The sequence below is a fragment of the Dermacentor andersoni genome, chromosome 8, assembly GCF_023375885.2.
Source record: "Dermacentor andersoni chromosome 8, qqDerAnde1_hic_scaffold, whole genome shotgun sequence".
In the NCBI taxonomy this organism is placed as follows: domain Eukaryota; kingdom Metazoa; phylum Arthropoda; class Arachnida; order Ixodida; family Ixodidae; genus Dermacentor; species Dermacentor andersoni.
In genome coordinates, this window is record NC_092821.1 from 119,613,253 (window position 1) to 119,632,153 (window position 18,901).

The following is an 18,901-nucleotide window of genomic DNA, read 5'->3' on the forward strand; positions in this document are numbered from 1 at the left end:
GGCGATGAGAACAGGCGCATGTCCTCGTCTCGAGTGTTTCATCTTGCGTTACATGCTGGTGGTAAAATTTGGAGGACGCTTAAGCTTCACCTTTAAGAGTATTCAAAGATCCCTGACTGCTTCTCATGCTTCCTGGCAAGTGGAGCGTGTGACCGCATTGTTTACCGGGAAACGCTGGCCACGAACGCTATGCACGAAGGCCGGCTTTGTGGTACAAACGCGGCCTCTTGCGTGGACCGCGATGCGGCAGAGGCGAGCGCCAGCTGGAGGTATTGCAAGGAACTGGGCGCACCGCTCCGTGACCCCCGAGACAACCGCGCGCCGACGCACGCAAATGGCGGACGCCGCGGCCGGTCTGTGAATTGTAGAAACGCCGGAAAAAGGGTTTCTTTCAGTTTTCGCGTAACAGAATTATGTTTTCTCGTATAGTCAAATTACAATATGAGAGCTATCATGTCTGTAGGTTGTGTATAAGTCGTAGTTTACGATTTTTCTACGTATTTTAGCTTGAGAAATACAATTCAGTAAGTTACTTGCGCCACATGGAAGGGCCTGGGTATGCGTGGTGTGAAAATATTTTTGCCGCAGCGACGTCCGACGCCGACACCGGAATTTCTGCAACAAGGGATCCTTAACGCTATCGCGGTAGTAATGGTAAATGCAGTCAACCCGGCGGCGATGCTGCATTTCTTGGTGCACAGTTGCAGTTTCAAAGTAACAACTGGGAAGGGGAATGGAACAAACGGGAAGTTAACAAGCATGACCCTATGGCAACCAAGTGCGACCTGTGTTTCATAGCGTAAGAGCTGGGGATATGTAACAGAATTTACACGCAGAACCTTCTGTGGGGAGTTATCTAAATGATGCGTGAGCATTCGTTACTAACTGCCTGCTGTTTCATTGTCGTATACTGCTGTGTTTAGTATAGCTGCGAGAAACATCGCGAAATAATCGTGAAACGGAGAAGCGCGATTGCAACACCAGAATGTTAACTGAGACAAGCCTGAGACGACGAACAGCGAAGTAGTAGCAATGTTCACTCTTTATAGACAACTCCCAGAGGATGTGGACGTGGGGTGAAAAAAACCAGAGAGATTTCGTAAATGACGCAAGTTTATACAACATTTCTTATGTACAATGTCTCTTGTTTCGTTCTTATTGTTGCGTTTGGTCTTTATCTTCAAATTGAAGAATGGTGCGTTTGGATGTTGCCGCTCCTTCGTGGAAGCTGAGCACTGGCCGATGTGTGCTGTAGTATGTGATGTAATCGAAGTGTCACGTTTGGTAGACACCGTACATAAACGTGGTCGATGACGCTGCCTCCTCTCCATGCGAACCATTATCAAATGTGATCTACTGTACTCTGGTGGCGGCTGCGTATGGCGCTGTTACGCGGGCTCTACCTTGAAAGCGATCTGCAATGGGGACACAGAGCGCCGAGTGCTGATAGCTTCGTGTATGCTGTGTTCTCGGCGCTTAGGTAGCACAAAGGTAAATTCGTTCGCAGCTGCGGGCCCTATCTTGAAAGTGATCGTTCTTTGTGACGGAGGGACCGGTTTCCTCATTTGGTAAGAATAGAAATCCTTACGTATTTAAACCACAATGACTTTTTACCGTACTTTGTTTCTTTGAATCAGTCTCGGTAACCAGCGGGTGGGCGTCACGGCATTATGACACGCTGGCTGACTCCGTTCCTGTGATCCCTGCACCTGCCACATGCAAGTGAAGCCTGAAGCGATACGTGCGGCACTCATTGTCCTCTGAAATGGAAACTGTGGAAGGCGCCAGAACACCTGTAGCTCCCATGCGCATATCTCTAAAGACAGAGTGCACAAAGGAAGTAAGTGTTTTTACTATACTGACAATTAAGTTTCTTAACTTTTAGTATTGCCGAAGGAAATGAATGGGTTCCGAGGGGATGGAAACAGAGTTTGGCAGCAATGGATTAAATGGAGCAATTGTGGAATCGTCAGGCACAGTATGTGCGTGGCTGATGCAGTACAGGATAAAGTGACAATTGGTTCTGGCAGAAGCCTTCGTCCCGCAATGAACCTAAACCAACCAATAATAGCACCAATAAAAGCACATTGCAAAGGCTCACATATATTTAAGCCGATAACGGGCTGGCGAAGTTAATTGCAACGTGAACGACGAAGCTTCCACAGAGGTCTATTCGCTGCGCAGCGACGTGAACTAAATCGGCCACTTTCAGGTGCGCGATGTCAGAGAGAGAAGTGGTTCTTGTGGAGAAGGAGAAAAGGCTAGCGCTATTTTCTGCAACCCATGCGGGAGCACGGCTCAGCTCCCCCGGTTTATGGCCCATCTTCCGCTATGGGTACGTGCCATCTCTTGAAGGCTCATCATCATCAGCTGGATCGAGGTCTCCCGAGCTCGCGAGAGCGTGCCAGAAGAAGTAAAAGCTCGGAGGCGCACTGCCGTTCGAGGCCTCCGCTCGGTTACCCAGCGCCGGCTGCCGTTTTCCGAGATGGGCATCCCGTTGTCGAGGACCTGGCGCGACCGTCCAAAAACAAGGGTGGTCAAATGGGCGCCCGATCGCGAGGTCACGCCTCTCGAGACGCTCGACGAACTGCTCGGGTTCGAGAAGCAGCCCTTTCTGTGCGCCGTGGAGCCGCTCTCGGACGCCGTCAAACGCGCTAGGCCTGGCGACCCGCGGACCATCTTCTGCCACGACATGAGCGGCGGCTACAGGGAGGACAGGTGAGGGCGCTTGAAGCTGAACGCGCCGTCGGTCTCCCGCGTAGCTAGGACGCGTCATGGCTCAAACTGTTCTTGCGACCGAGATAGGGCTCGCGCACCCTCTTCGGCAGAAGGTATCGTGGAAACTCAACTTCCGCCATCTTGGCGTTCTGAGCCAATCAGAGCTAACAAGATGGAAGGGGGGGGGGGTGATCGACAATATGGCAAAATTTGAAGGTGTTTAAAATGCTTAATGGTTTTCCATTAGTTCTGGCAGAAACGGTAGATCACATAGCCTAGCGAGCAGACGAATCATGTCTTGGAATATTGTAGGAAATGTTGGGCGTTCATGATGCCCTCTGTAGCCAGCGTTCATTTCAAGGGAAGCGTTCTCTAGGTTCTGCACATATGTAGTACAACTAGAGTGACCTAGAGTACAACTGTGCATGCCGTATCAAGGCGGGCCTGGAGCACGCGTATGTCGTCTGGGCAGAGGTGCGTTCCAGACACGTCGTGGCCGAATGCGTTCCTACGTTCGCTGCCGTGTATCGGGCAACGCTTAAGCGTTGAAAGGTTCCATACATGTCTAATATTTGTGGTTTACGGGGAAATGGGTGAAGATTATTAGCAGATTTCTCATTAAACAAGAAACGTTAATGCTGCTGTCTATTGATCACACCAAACTACCCGTATTTCTTATTTTAGGAAGCGAACTAAAATCATTCTATTTTCTTTTGTTTTATATAGCATTGCTTAGCCAGTAACTTTGATAGAGGCCAATTGACATATCGAGCCCCATTTGACATCTTATGGAGTTCGAATTCTAAGAGGAATTACAACCGAAATACGCGTGATCTTATATAACCTCTTACAAGGCCAGAAAGATTTTTGTGTACTAGTCCTAAGAAATGGTACGCCTAATACACATTTTTACATCATATTAGTCAACAATTTAGCACAATACAGCGTTGCTTCTTTTTTTTTACTTCGGACATTTAAAAAATTTCACCGACGATTACGATACTCCTAGTGCGATAGGTGTTTTGAATTCGCGATATATCGAGGCAAAGAATTTGAATCTGAACGGCAGGGCCGACTTGGCGGTGGCGCGGAGCCTCTGCTCGGGCAGTTTGTTTAACAGCAGCGGCAGACGATGCACTTCCACCGATTGCGTCGCTCGTTGATCAGAAAGAACGCGTGAACGCGGGAATGCGTGGCTCTCGCGGATCGCACTTTCTAGCGGCGGCGGTGCGTGCGAAGTAGCGCATGCGCAGTGGGTCCGAAGCCCTGCTTTGTATTGGCAGACGAGCTCGCCGTATGACTTAGTAATGACGTCATTGGCGTGGAGCACTACGCGGGCAGCACTCCGCTCTCTCCTTCACTCTTTCGCGATACTCTCCTCCTCCGCTGTCCTCCTCGCGATCCCTTCGCTATTGCCGTCTTTCATCGTTCGCTGCATTCCGCGTTCGCTCTCCGTTTTCATCCTTCGGTGGTCTCTCTCGTCCTGCCGGTTACGCCGACGCTCACCGCCTAAAAGAGCTGAGCTCTAAAAGATGCCTGCACACAGGCACGTGCCCAAGGCTTGGTAGAGCACGTTTTTGGTAGAGCAGTGAACGAGGGATGTAAAATAACTGTGATTGTTCCGCAAATGTATATTTCTCTATATTTCTTCCAGAGCTAACAAAAAAAAAAACACTACTAGAAATCTTCATTTTACACTTTCGCTTGTTTACTTGTTCTTGGCAGTGTTCTTCCTGCGCGAGTCCATTTATGTGGTTCCTTATTTGTCAAGCAAAGGAGATGTGTATGTCACAGGCGTATTACCTGTGAGGTACACCTTATTTAAGTTCACTTTTGCGGGTTTACGCGTCTTTATGGCGAACGGTGGGCATTATTCACATTTGTACTAGTAAAGGTACTCCCCCCTCCCGTCTCATTTGCACAGAGAAGTTACCTTGGGTTGCCTCCCCCCACCAACAAAAAATCCTGGGTACGTGCCTGCCTACACAGGTTACTTCAATTACGTCATCACAGATGAATGATCTGCCTACGCGGACATATGCAAGAACCAAAGCGATCTGATTAATGTAAATAATATAATTGCAGTATTTAACTTTATACTTACGCAGTTTACAGCACCTATACAAAGGACGCCTCTACAACGAAATGAACTGCGTAACGAAGGAATAATTTTGTCACCGTTCTATACCTCTACAACGAAGTGACTTGTATAACGAAAGCACCAAACACTTCGTTATAATTTTGAAGGTATAACCGCAATAAAGGTGTAGTTCAGTGTTCTAACATCTAATTATTCATTGAAATTACCTGATTATATATATACTCGCACGACATCGCCGGACGCTCTGCCCTCTGTGCAACCCCTGTGTGAAGTAAATGTATATATATATATATATATATATATATATATATATATATATATATATATATATATATATATATATATATATATATATACAATACACACTCGTATTCTTATTGTCGCTGTGCGTACTTCCCGACTGGATGCATGTAGTCACTCAGCAGCAGATGTCAGACGAACAGCTTTATAGCGATGTATAGTCAAGGTTAATTTTACGCCACCCTACTACGTTACAGAGGAGTTTCATGCTAGTCGCGCTTCGCCGTTTTGCACGAATAATACAATAATATTGAATTAATAATTTGACGCCAGTTATATTGGTCAACATGACCGTTTTGAAACGTGGAAACACGGAGCTACAATTTTATGACGATTTCCTTAAATTTTCTAACGTAAACATGTGCAGCAAAATTTGTAAAGAAGTTAATTAAGGTAATTAGCTAACTTCTGAATGCTTTGCTTCGCTTTTTCATGCAATAATGTCCGCGCGGGCAGATAAATAATCTGTCATGATGTTATTGGAGTAACTTTCGAGTTGACGTTTAACAAAACTTTATTAGAAGTAAAATCACTGTGTTGAACTATATTATGTCGTATTATAGTAACTAATACAAATTGCCTATAGACTGAGATCTATCCAATACAAACTTATGCTGCATCAACAGGTAACTAATAAACAATTCTAGCACACTCTTACGAAATAATGCATCCAATACAAAATTTTATGACTACGCCAGTATTGAAATTTTTGCTAGCGCTGGGCTGAAGTTCTATACAGGTTCTTTCAGCGAACACTTTCAAAAATCTTTAAAAGTTTTCCTGTGGCAGATGTCACAATTCTAGTTGATGAGCTGGTCTACTCGAAGCGGCGGGCAATACTTGCACAAAAAATTGAGATGTAAAATCGACTAATTAATAAGAATTCGGTAATTAAGTTTACAACTAATTATATTAGGGCCCATATTGCAAATTACAAATTCTAGCCGTGGATTTCGCAAGGCGGATCCACTTGGAAGGAATTTTCAAGTTGACGCCAGTTTAGAGATATAAATTCTCGAACTTTGCGGAGAAATGCGTTGGCGTTCCAGTTAATTTGTTAACAAAACGTCGTTTCATGCACTGAAGCGCACAAGTAAGTAACTGGAACGCCAATGCAATGCCTGCCTGAACGCAATGCCTGCCTGACTTTTCACGTTCACTTCCACTGCAGATTCATTTATGGCTGCGAAGAGAGCAACGGGTACCGGTTTCACCACTGGCAAATAATCGACACGTTCATCTATTACTCCCACCACATGGTAACCATCCCTCCTCCGGGTTGGATTTCAGCAGCCCACAAGCACGGTGTCAAGGTCCTAGGTGAGAGGTTTCATGTTGAACAAACTTATACAGTTGATTTCTGACATCTTTCAAACTGAAGATAATCCTAAATTGCAGTAAATAAACCGAACGGTCCAGAATATTTGGCCTGCTGTGCTTTCACTTTGTTGTGGAGCCAATCATAGAATTGATGCTATTGGTTAATTGATCATTTTTGGCTTGCGGGGGGGGGGGGGGGGGGGCAGGAAACCGTACGTGCATACCCACGCGAACGGTCCAGGCAGACTGTACTACCTTCGGGAGTGGCCGACCTGTTCAACGGCACTACATTCGCGATCGGCCTATATTTTTGGTGAGATAGATAGATAACCGTAAAGTGGTCCGTTTGTTCAATTAAAAAAAAGCTATTGGCATAAAAATTCGCGTTTGCGAAATTGCACAGGAATAATCATGCCTGAAAACAGTTTATTATGTCACACGATCTTATTTAACTACTCTCGGATTTTCAGGAACCTTCATCCTAGGCGAGGAGGACATCAAGATCATCAATAGGATCAGAGGCTCCGGTCTCGTGCCCCAGGTTGCCGCACAGCTGGCACGCGTCGCATCCGTGGGCCGGTTCGACGGATGGCTCATCAGCATCGGGTGCAAAGTGGTGAGTGTGCCTTGGTAATGTTATAACAGATTCATGTTTGATAACACAGGACGTGATGTAATAGCGTTCAACTTTCATGCACATAAATATGACATAGCGAGTACGTTCAGACGCTTGGCCAACGCCTCCCATATAGCACAAAGCCGGTGCACTTCGATCCGTGACGTCATGTTGCGAGGACGCCTGCCATACAATCTAATGGTGACGCTCAAGGGTAAGCCGCGGTGATTTTGACGTCACCGCTTTCGTCACGCCGGGTTCGGCAATGGAAATTTCGGTCCAAGTAGCATGACGCCATAAAGCGAAGTCCCCTGCTATCTAGGAGGCGTTGGCTTTGCGCGGTTTGATTTGTCCTTACCGAGGCGTAGCTAGAACGCAGACGAGAGTTTGCGCGGACGAGGAACGCGCGGATAGCGCAGGCTTCCGAGAGTGTGGGTGACGTGGCGTCGTGGCGATGCCCTCTCCCCTGGCGTAATACCTGGTGCGCTATGGCGGCAGCAACTGTCTCCTGTCAACTGCTCTACACCTGCGAGGTGCGCTCGCGACGTGGCGTGGGAGCCAATAGAAATTTAGGTGCCCTTTTTCGCTCGTCAAGACGACAAATGCGGGCTTTTTCGCTCAATGGGCCACTTGAACATCTTGAAGGGGCAGCGCAACACGACGAAGACAAAAGGCAGGAAACACACAGGACAGCGCTGAACTCTCAACTAACTTTATCAGAAGGCATACACAAACTTATGTACTATCACCCACAGCCACGTGCTCCACCATCGTAGTATACTATGGCGTGCAACGGTGCCAGTTTAGATAGAAATAATATGCAGTGCCGTAGCGGGCTCAGCTGTGTCATCCAGGCAGAGGCATCACGCTTGTTTTTCAGGACGCCAGTTGCGTTCCATTCCTGAAGGACTTGCTGAGGACCACCACCATAGAAACGCACAAGGCCGTGCCTGGCTCGCTTGTGATCTGGTACGATGCCGTCGACATCGACGGAATGCGCGAGCCGCACAACGAGCTCAACGGGAAAAACTCGTGCTTTCTGGATCTGTGCGATGGCATCTTCCTCAACTTCCACTGGACTGAAGTCATGCTCCGGAAGTCGGCCCAACTCGCAGGCGACCGCAAAGCCGACGTCTACGCCGGGATCGACGTCTACGCGCGCGGCACCTCGTACCCTGGTGGGTACGACATGTACAAGGTATGCGGGCATTTAGCAAGGTTTCAGAATCTGTACTGCTGCAAGACATATTTCTTTCTTTTTTAAGCAAGGTGAAGTAAAGCAAAAAAGTGTAATGATGTTCACGGACAGAATTCCATAAGTTGATAGTGAACAGATGTGCCTTCATAAGTGCCTTCAGAATTATTCTAGCTTGAGTAATGTCTGGAAAGGTTGGACGTGAGTGCCTAATTTATTTTCCTCTTTTGTGCTTCTGATGCAACAAAAGTCCGACAAGACGTATTGAAATCAGCTGCAGTTACGTGTACAGTGCCTGTAGTTCCTTTAAATGAATATACCTGGCCAAAGTCGTCCATCGTTCATGTGGAACTGCCTCCGCGCTGAAGTAGAAGACACCTGTAGAGGTTCGTTTTGTTCTCATCAATGACCAGATGTTCCGTGTTGCTTGTAGCTCAGGAACGTGGGCATAAATGTATGCTGGTGACACTGCGCATGCTCTGTAGAACTGCCACGTTGGTTTCGACAGCTGTTTTCAACTTCTATTCCAGGCCGTCCAGCTTGCTCGTAGGTGTGGCTTGTCGGCTGCTGTCTTTGCGGCCGGCTGGGTCTACGAGACGCAAGAAAAGAAGAATTTCGGGAAAAACCAGTATCGGTGAGTCGTAAAGGTGGAAAATCATGCGTTCTGTAGGGCCATGGTAAAAGGCATATGCAGAGGAACGAATTTGTCTTCTGGTTATGCACTGCGGTGTGTCTGAAATTTCTGTAAGAGACGCAAACACGCGGAGGAGCCACAGTTCACGGCGTTTATAGGCTAGATACGTCATTGTCCAAGAGCAAAATGAATTGGCTTTTATGTGCCTAATACTTGGCGCTACATGGACATGAGCAACGTCGTCAACTGCATAATTAAAGCATAATGCAATTCACGCAGGGCCACACTGGCGTACTCGATTGAATTTGAGGCAACGTGTGTTGTCACAACTAATTCGACTACCCAGTGCGTATTCTCATCCACATGTCAGAGGTTACGGCTTCAAACTGCTTGTGTGTGTATTCCGTGCCTATTGTCAAAATAGTCCATTGGGACTTGTCACCTCTCCCCTCTTTCTTGCTGTCTTTTAACGCGATAGCGTTTAGCAGCTCGTGTCGCAGAAAATCTAGTTTCGGCGTAGGACGCAGTTTCGGCAAAAAGATTTTCGAACGACCCATATCCAGTCTCTCCGTGTGGCGCAAGGAACTTACTTAACTAATTGTATTTCTCAAGCTAAAATACGTAGAAAAATCGTAAAGTACGACTTACACACAACCTACAGACATGATAGCTCTCGGATTATAATTTGAATATACGAGGTACTTCCAGATGGCGCTCGCCTCTGTCGCATCGCGGCCCACAGAAGAGGCTGCGTTTCTACCAGAAAGCCCGCTTTCGGGCATAGCGTTCGCCGCCAGCGTTTCCCGGTAAACATTACGGTTACATACGCTGCAGTTGCCGGGAAGCGTGAGAAGCAGTCAGGGATCTTTGAATGCTACCGCGTTACTCTTGAAGGCGAAGCATAAGCGTCCTGCAAATATTTTTTGCGTTATGTTTAACTGCAAGGACTATGAAATTTCAGGTTTTTAAGAAAGTAACTCACAGTGTCTTGTTGGTTGCTCTCTGGTACTCTAAATATATGTGTCCATATCCTTAGGCACATTGAAATGTGCTGTTTTTGTTTACTGCCCCTGAAATGTAGTTAAACCTCAGCATCAAGAAGAACACGACTATAAGAAATGACGGGATATAACGAATTGAAATATAGAATGCGCGAATATTTTTTCTCATATCAGGATATATGCTTATAGCGAATATTGCATGTAGCGAAAGTAATCTTGTTTTCGGTGCACCTTAGTTATAACGAGGTTTAGCTGATTTCAGCAGGTTTTTGTTAAGTGTTCGAAACCTACGCTTGATTTTTGGCGCATGTGAAGGCTTTGGAATTTTCCGGATGACTGCTGCTCTGAGTTTCGCCTCACCAAGCTACCACTGTCCACGAGTTTTTGTCAAGGCCTTGGAAAACAGGCATTCGCCGCTGGCCAGGCAAGTAATGTTCGCTTAGTGATAGTGTCACGCGACCAGCCGCAGTATAGTCATTGTACATTAACCGTGTTCCGACACATCGTCGCATTTGATGCATCACTTTAACGTCTTTGAGATGGAGTGACAGTTATTAAATTGAACAGTCGCTGAACTTCCGCAGCATTTTCAGTGATTAAAACCGTGAGGAGTTGCTTAAAAAAAGACACCTACGATACAGCATGGAACGATGCTCATTGCACATTCTTCCCTGTTCTTAACTGTTGTCCTTGTTGACATGTCACCTCAACTTGTCGGAGTGGAGTGCCGCACTGATCACCAAATGCTCCATGAGTCAGTGCAAATTTATTACGCACTCGACGATTCCTGCTATGAGCAGGTCGTTGAGAAACACCTTTCAATTCAGTGCCGGGGTTGTGGTTTGGTTGACAGAATTTAATGTTGCATAGCAACACCAGCTGGGCTATGAGATACCGTAGTGGAGGTTGGATTAATTTTGACCATGTGGACTTTTTATAGTGCAGCTGACCCATTTATTCAGAAATGAGCCTTAACTTCAAAGCCGTGTTTGACTCGATACCTGACGTTGAACGCGGAAGGAAACGCAATGTGCGTCTTGGGCACGTTCGCGTCAGGCGTCAAATGAAGTCGAGCATCTCAGTATGCATTTTCCCAGCGCTTCCGGTGGGGGGTGGTCGTACACTTTCTGCATTGGAATGTGGTTCCTGTTGTAAGGAACACCCAGTTTCACGCGTAGAAGCAAAACATCGTAGATAGCCACTGAAACGCCACAGTAGGTGAATTTAGACATAAATTGATACCGATTTTCTTTTGCTCAACTAAACTGCGCCAATGGATATGAACGAGGTGGATTCATAAAGTTCATTGTATTGCCGAGGTACAATGAAATTGAAACTGGCGTGCACGGTCGCAATCGAACTGGGCGCATGCTTCTCTGGTATTAACTGAATATAAAAGTCTTGTATGTACACTCTTGAAGGAGTTTGCACCCTTTCGGGCTTATCTTGCGCGACAACAATAATCATCATCTATGGTGTACTCATTTCCTTTCATTAACGCTGGTCTCGCGGTACATCCAGGCCACGAACGGCTTGCGCGTTATCATGGTGACATAGCATTATCGACAGGAAAGTAGCCAGCGCAGTGTTTTCAAGAAAGGAAATGCGAGCAAGGCAGATGTTGATTATTGTTGTGGGACGAGATAATGTTGTGGGACAAGACAAGACAAGACAAGAAGGGAGGGGCCACTCGCCTCTTGTTGGTGGACCACGAATTGACGCTGAAGTGGAGGCTCGCGCTTGCCGATCGGCAAATAACTGTTAGGCGTCCGGAACCAGAGTGCGGGCCTCGGTGTAAGATGCACGTATTTAGGCGAGGACCCTCGCCAAGCGCCATCTGCCAGACAAAGTAGCAAAGGCGCGAGCCCGTCGTTCCGGTGATGACAGCGGACATCTGTCGTCGGGACGACGCAACTTCGAGACAAAAAGAGGTTTTATCCACCGTTGATTTGGCAACCGACGCCTTGTGGGAAATCAGAATCCATTGACACGCGCGACCTCCTTCTGCACCGTCACCTCGCAGAAGACGTCAAGCCGCGATTGTCGGGATCACGTGACAGGCGCTTTTTTTTCTCCGCCAGTGACGTACTTTTCGCCGCGTCACTCGACCATTTCGAATTTGCCGCGAAGCGCCGGTTGCTACACCAACGGCTGGAGATAACACCTTTTCCGTATTGAAAGTTGGCGTCGTACCGCCGATCAGTACAGCCGCTGCCGTCAGTGGACCGACGGGCGTGCGACGCTGTTAACTCCACCCGGTATATCGCACATTGAAAGCACCCCGAGAAGTGTCCCCACCTGTGGAGAGCGTAATATCTGACACCGTGGAGTGGGCCCAGGATAAACTCTCACGGGAATTTCGTTGTTTAATCTGTGTTCAACTCATGAAAATGTTTCACGATAGCCCCCTCGCAACACCTCGATGCAGAGAGTGTCCAGCCGAGCGTGGTTCAACTTGCACAAGCAGCAGCTGCAGCCTCGGGACCAAGGCAACGCTCTGTGCGACACCTGCTGTTCAGTGAAGTTGCACACGGACGAAGCCTACAACGGTGGCGGCAGCCTGCGCGTGCTCTTCAAGCGAAACCGTCATTTCCCGGACACCAAGCCTTACATAAGGTTAGGCTCCGTCCCCGGGAATGCAACACGTTTAATACAGCTCTGGATCGTATGGAAGATTGACCTGTCGTAGGAATCTCCCCCTAAAACCGACACTCATTTCGTCTGCAGTTACGCATCGGTTCTGCAGAGTTAGTGGAACTACTGCATGTAGTGCCATTAACATGTAGTTCTACATGCAGTGACGTTGCATGTAGTGCCCGAAAAAAAAAGCTTTCACAGATGTGTGCCAATCAGAGAAACTCTTACATCAAACACACTTAGGCTGCACAAGAATATCTTATGCCCTTCCCGAGCTCAAGGGGTATGTTTTGCCACTGCCCTAAAACTGCTAAATACTATAAACGATTCACCATAATACTGCGCGATTCCTTCGCTATTCCTGAGCTTACAGCTGTTGTATACTTTGTTGTGTCCAACGCATATTTTCCTGTACACTGCACCGGCTGTGTACGTGCCGAATGCTGAACTGCGCCTTTCGACGTCCTCATGGTAAGGCTGCGATTCTTGTTATTAGGGATGGCGCATCACCGACCATACGCAGGAATTTTGGACATTGCCCCCTGCGGCCATCTGTCAAACTTTACCGCACTGCACCCGCCTAACTCTATGGGTGGCAGTTTGAAGAATATTTCAAAAATCTGCCTGAATATCCGCGGCTTTTGGTTAGCAACGTTGAAAGCGTTACGCCCTTCTAATAACATGCTTATTTACGGCACTTATTCGTAACTTTACTGCAGCGTCCTTATATAGCACTGCTTTATTCCTGACCAAAATTCTGCTATAACGCCGCAGAGGCGTTACGACTAAGCGCCATAAATACGCGTGGTAGTAAAAGCGCGTATCCTCTTAACACTGCTCATAGAAAAAAATTCATCAGCGATTGCGATATTTGTATTATGATCATAAATATGTACGCGGATTATATTAGGACGATGACGCTATGAGTAGCTGGCGCGGTGAATCTGTCTCGTGCGGGGGGAGAGAAGTGTGGCGCGACTGCCTCGCTAATCAGAAGATCGCGAGAGGCAGCGCGTAAGTGACGCGTGGGTTCTATTCACAGCAGCCGCCGCAGACGGACCTCCGCTTATGCAGCGCTTTGTTTCCATACAGACGACGCGCGCTACTCTGGCGCCATATCGTCGCCGAACAGCCCGTCTTGCGCGTCATTACGCCTTTCTTCGCACACTTTTGTTCTACCAACGACGAAAGTGCATGGCCCTTCGTCGCGTGAAAGTCGTGCCATCAGTGTTAGCGGCGAAAACACGCAAGGGACCCAGTCACATCGAGCTTTACTCGTAACCGCTCTTTATCGCCCCTTGGAGCAGTGATCCCCGTCACACAAGCTGGTACCTTGGTACAGTGCACTGACTTAAGCAGCTGATGCTGTAGCCTCCTCCTCCAGTTACCTGCTCGCGCGCTCTACTTTCATCTCCCGCTGCGCTCCGCGTTCGCTTTCATCTTTCGCTGTGCTCGTTCGCTCGGTTACGAGGTACGACAACGCCGAGGCACGTCGACGCTCAACGCAGGAACGGGCGCCTAAGGGCTGCGCTCTAAAATGTTGAAATTCGGGCGGCCTACTGAAATGTCATTTGCTCCAAATGCCGACCACACAGTTAGGCTGGGGGAATGCGGTGAACTTTAACAGATCAGTGAAAGGGCAATGCCCAAAATTCCTGGAGATGGCCTTTGTCCGGCTACGCGTGCTCACCGACGCCGTGAACGCTTTGAGGCTCCGGTGCAGCCTGCGTTACTCGCAGCTCCTCGACATGTGAGACACCAACCGCCACACGCCGCTGCCAGCCGTCACATTTGCCGCACGGAAACTATTTTGGAGCTCTCCTTAACTGCTTTGCTGTGAAATAGGGCTGGAAAAATCGGTCAGCGACTGCATTCTTCAGAAATCAGTCTTGTCCGAAATTGTATGCAAATCGCCAAATATCGGTGTCATTACGACGACCCACCGGCGTAATTAGTTAAAGGTGGCCGGGGGGAGGGGGTTCAAGGCAGGACCATTTGGCCCGCCACATAATTTGAAGATGGTCACTGTCAGGTGCACTGGAAAATTCGACAAAACAGCATAGGCCAAGTTTTCTTTCAGAATATCGGCCACTGACATGCTTTATTTTTTAAAGCGCAGCTCTTAGACGGCCTTTCCTGCGCCGAACGTCGGCGTCCTACCTCTTAACCCAGCGAACGAGCACAGCGAAAGATGAGAGCGAACGCGGAGGGCAGCGGGAGACAAAATACGAGGATAGCGAAGAGACCGCGAAGTGAAAGCGCACGAGTAGGGTGCAGGGTAACCATGAGGCAGAAAGCAGAGGAGAAGGGTATGGCGAAAGCGCGAGAAGAAAAGCTTACAATCCTGCACGACGTGCTTTGCGGCGACAATGGCTACCAGGTGGCGCCAAGGTAGTGCGTGTCGTCTGTACGGAAACAAAGCGCAGCATGAGTGGCGGTCTGTCTGCGGCGGCTGCTGCGACTCGCGCCCACGCGTCGCGATTAGCGAGACTGTCGCGCCACACTTCGCTCCGTTTGCCACGTGCCGTACGAGACAGATCGTCCGCGACATCCAATATATCGCGATAAGAAAACGAATACAGCAGCGCTCAAATTTGGAGTTAGGGAGTATTTTCATCGCCGGTGATTTTTTTATTACTTATCTCTTGCTTGGGCAGCAATTCGCGTCCAAGCAGGAGAGTCACAAGGCTTGCCGCTGATCAGCCCCCCCCCCCCCCCCCTCGCTAACTGTTACACAACTGTGACAACCATGTAAACAAGCTCTAAATCGCTGCCAGATACGTCTTGTAATAACATGAGATCTGCTTTAGCCTCGCTCGAACACATGCTCTGGTCTTGCGAAAGAATTGAAGACTCGGCGGTCAAGGATGCGTCCAGGTGGGAGGCTGCACTTCGCAGCCCGGACCTGGATGAACAATTCTGGGCTGTCCAGCAGGGTCACGAGGTGGCCGTGAGGCTTGGCCTTCCGGTCCCAACGTGGGAGCGGCCCGCTTAGTGATTAATTATCACTACTTGCAGGACCAAATAAAGTTTTCCTTCCTTCCTTCCTTCCTTCCTTCCGGTAGTCCATGGTCCGAATGGTAGAGCATCGTGCTGAGGAAACCGGGTGCGAAACCGGCCAGCGGACATGGTTTAATGCGATTACCATTTTTCGGTAATTTCAGCCAGCTTTAGTGGACCAGCGATATGCAACGAATTTCCGGACAAGGGGCAAACGCCCATGTTCAGAACGGGGTGTTAACAGATATCTTACTGATGTCCGGACTCCATCCGAGCATCCAACTTCAATACAGACAGTTCTGTGGACGAACAGGGGCCGTCACATTTTGTATTGTTCAGACCAACCGATAAATTTTATTCAGTGGATATCCTACGGATGTCATTACTATATGAGACACCTGACAGCGGACATTACAGGGAGGTATACTTTCTTCGCTCTCACTGAAACAAATGAATGTTTATATACGATGTTATATATATAGCATTACTTCTCTTCACAACGGCGTATTGTGCAGCGCGACCTTTGCATATTCAGCTTACAAGTCCTTAGATGACACGAAATGTCCCATGGAAGTCCGAAAAAGCTTATGTCCTGTATACAAATGAAGATGTCCAGTAGATATCGCAGCGACATCTTAGTCGGCAAGGTCCTAAAAAACAAGTCATCGCGGACGCGTCTGGGATGCGGAATTAACATGCGAAATATTTTTTTTTGCGAACGTGTACCATGAGATGGACCGCCAGGTGTTTGCAATGTGTGTGCTTTCCAAATGAGCGCTCTCTCCCAATTTACATTAAAATTTGGGTGTTTAGAATAATCCTGCTTTATTACTCCCTGTTTAAAACGATTCCTATGCTCCTGCAGGTTGTTTGGTTGCGAATTTCCTTTGGGATCCCTTGCGGTGAGCTACACCTTCAAGAACGTCAGCTCCTGCATCACAGTTGGCCAGGACATCGCGCTCGTTTTGAAGGCTAAAAATTCAGCAGGAGAAACGGAGGAGATCTTTCTGGGCATGACGGCTGGTCTACCGCGTGGTGATAACTACACAGTGACTCGGGAGATCATCAGATGGCCCGAGACCACTACGGACGTGCCGGGGTCCCACTGGCTCACCAGGTGCGTACTTCTCCAACAAAACGCTTATATCCTATACACTACGGTATACTGTATGCAACTTTGGGAAAGCTATAAACCCATACAAATTCCAACAGAAAAATTACCCGAGGAAACATTGACGCGACAATCGTTCAGCTACTAATGGTATAATCAATGAGAAGAAAGGGGGTCAACCGAAGGGCCCGATTTTTATTAATCATGTTATAAGATGCTAACAAACAAAGACACGAAGGACGACACAGGGAAAATTCACTCTCCACGTCGCAAGCTGCCGTCGCCGTAGCAGCTTGCCTAATAGTAATCTTTACCGGAAAAAATTTGCGGGGAGCGCTACGAGCTTCGCATTATCAGGAACGTCTTATCATCAATTATGATTCCGATGCTCGTTTTGTGCTTGTTCTTTACGGAAACGAATGCTGTTCTGGGCCGGTATTTTGTAGCGATGCCTTTTCCGATTCTATGCTTTTTCAGGCTTTTCGCGCTTGGCCAGTGGTCATAGCGACGGTCTGCCCACATTATCAACGGGATCAGGCGGCCGTGTGGTGTATAAGAATAGCATAGAATAAGGCATAAGGTATCGCTACAAAATAGCGGCCCTGTACATTTTATGCATTATTCCAAAGAATGTATGCACTTCTCGCTTCATATTGCTGAGGCTTTATTTTTTTCTGCACAGGGACGACAACAAAAAAAATACCGACCAACGAGAGGCTAAAAGCCTCGCTGTAAAACAACAAATTTCTATTATTCCTGCGAGCCATGTCAATGACGGTAAAGAAACGCGGGAACAGCATTTTGCCAAATGCGCGTGCAGTGCTGTGTTGGCTGAAAGAGAAAAGCATGCACGTACAACACTGCACTTTGTTTCAAATGGTCGCAGACCTGGTCAAATATTAAATCGGAACAAATTTGTATACGAAGCTGCCTAAGAGCGAGATGGTCACTTTGAATGACTGCAAATTATTGAGCAGAAGTTATCCGACCCGTACGTCCATTGATGAACTGGTTCACTTGGGCAACAACCGCAGCTCTTCCAAACGATCTGCTGCGGGAGCAGCAGAATCGTTTGGAAGAGTCCTCAGACGCATTGTTCTGTCTCCCTCGAGGCTCCAGTAAATGCTTTACAGCGAAGCTGTATACCTCTACGGCCCAAGAAAATTTTCGTGTCGTTGTAAGCCAAAAACTCCCCATACGTGGGCCGATCCCGGAGATAGTGCAATACCGGTCCGACCCGCGGCGGAGGTGAAACAGGCGTCAAGCACTCCGCCCACGTGGGCCGATACCGAAGATAGTGCAATGCCGGGCCGACCCGCGGCGGAGGTGAAGCAGGCGTTAAGCACTCCCCATACGTGGGCCAATCCCGAAGATAGTGCAATACCGGCCCTATCCGCGGTGGAGGTGCAGTTCGCTATTAAAGGACCCACATACACGCCTTCGCTGGTCATCCTTCTCCACAGAGTGGAAGGGCACTTAGATTTTTTTATCCCTTACCTGCGTTAGAAAGAAACGAATACTCGAAAACTTTGGTTAGCGAGTTATCGAATTGAATAGCAGGGACTGTTCAATTTACATTCGAAATTCCGAATATTTGTGCACGCCTACAGCTAGGCTATTCGCGGCTGTTCCACTGTCCACGGAATGTTGTCATCGTATTCGACATTTCAGGAAATACCTTCTGGAGGACCTTCGGGGTGCCGGCGGGGCCATTCTGGAAGAGATTGGCCTCCACTTTTTCTGCGTTGAAACGGAGGCGAATGTTTGCCTGCTGGGTCAACTGGACGTCACAAGGCCAGCCGGTCCAAAAGGAGCTTCCAGTGACGACAGCAGCAGCGACGACGAACCAGAGAAGAAGCGGCAACGGGAAGAGCGTTATGGCCTTGACACAGTAGAGGTCGAGTAATAAAAAAAATTCGTGATTTACGAAGCATTGTGGTTTTGCCGAATCAGTACAAGAGAAAGGTGAACCGGCATACAGTTAAACACACACGGGTCGTCTGGGAATCAACGAACCGATCCATTACAGATGCGCAAGAAACACCAAGACTGCGGTACAGTTGATATAACGACTGCGAATATGAAGAAGTCACTCGACAATATCGGTACGTAAGGAATGCGGACTAACCGGAATGTAACGAACCCCGATAAAATAAGTTTTCTATATCGAACACGCGAGGCTTACTGACGCTTACTAATGTAATATAATTTCCTCATGACAAACTGAATGATGTTTACGTGCGTCCGCTGCCAGGCGAGGAGCTGTCT

At 48.0% G+C, this 18,901-nt stretch overlaps 2 protein-coding genes across 2 annotated transcripts; both read left to right on the forward strand.

Moving 5' to 3' along the window:
• The first annotated feature begins 2,346 nt into the window (after positions 1-2,346).
• On the forward strand, positions 2,347-10,429 carry LOC126529102 (cytosolic endo-beta-N-acetylglucosaminidase-like). Its single transcript, XM_050176704.3, has 6 exons — positions 2,347-2,718; positions 6,291-6,439; positions 6,910-7,055; positions 7,936-8,253; positions 8,781-8,884; positions 10,201-10,429. The coding sequence occupies exons 1-6, from the start codon at positions 2,486-2,488 to the stop codon at positions 10,412-10,414; spliced, it is 1,164 nt and encodes a 387-aa protein (XP_050032661.2). The 5' UTR covers positions 2,347-2,485; the 3' UTR covers positions 10,415-10,429.
• Positions 10,430-12,232: 1,803 nt separating this feature from the next.
• On the forward strand, positions 12,233-18,559 carry LOC140219858 (uncharacterized). Its single transcript, XM_072289871.1, has 3 exons — positions 12,233-12,501; positions 16,388-16,639; positions 18,305-18,559. Exons 1-3 carry the CDS (start codon positions 12,308-12,310, stop codon positions 18,537-18,539), a joined length of 681 nt encoding a protein of 226 aa, XP_072145972.1. The 5' UTR covers positions 12,233-12,307; the 3' UTR covers positions 18,540-18,559.
• The last annotated feature ends 342 nt before the right edge of the window (positions 18,560-18,901 follow it).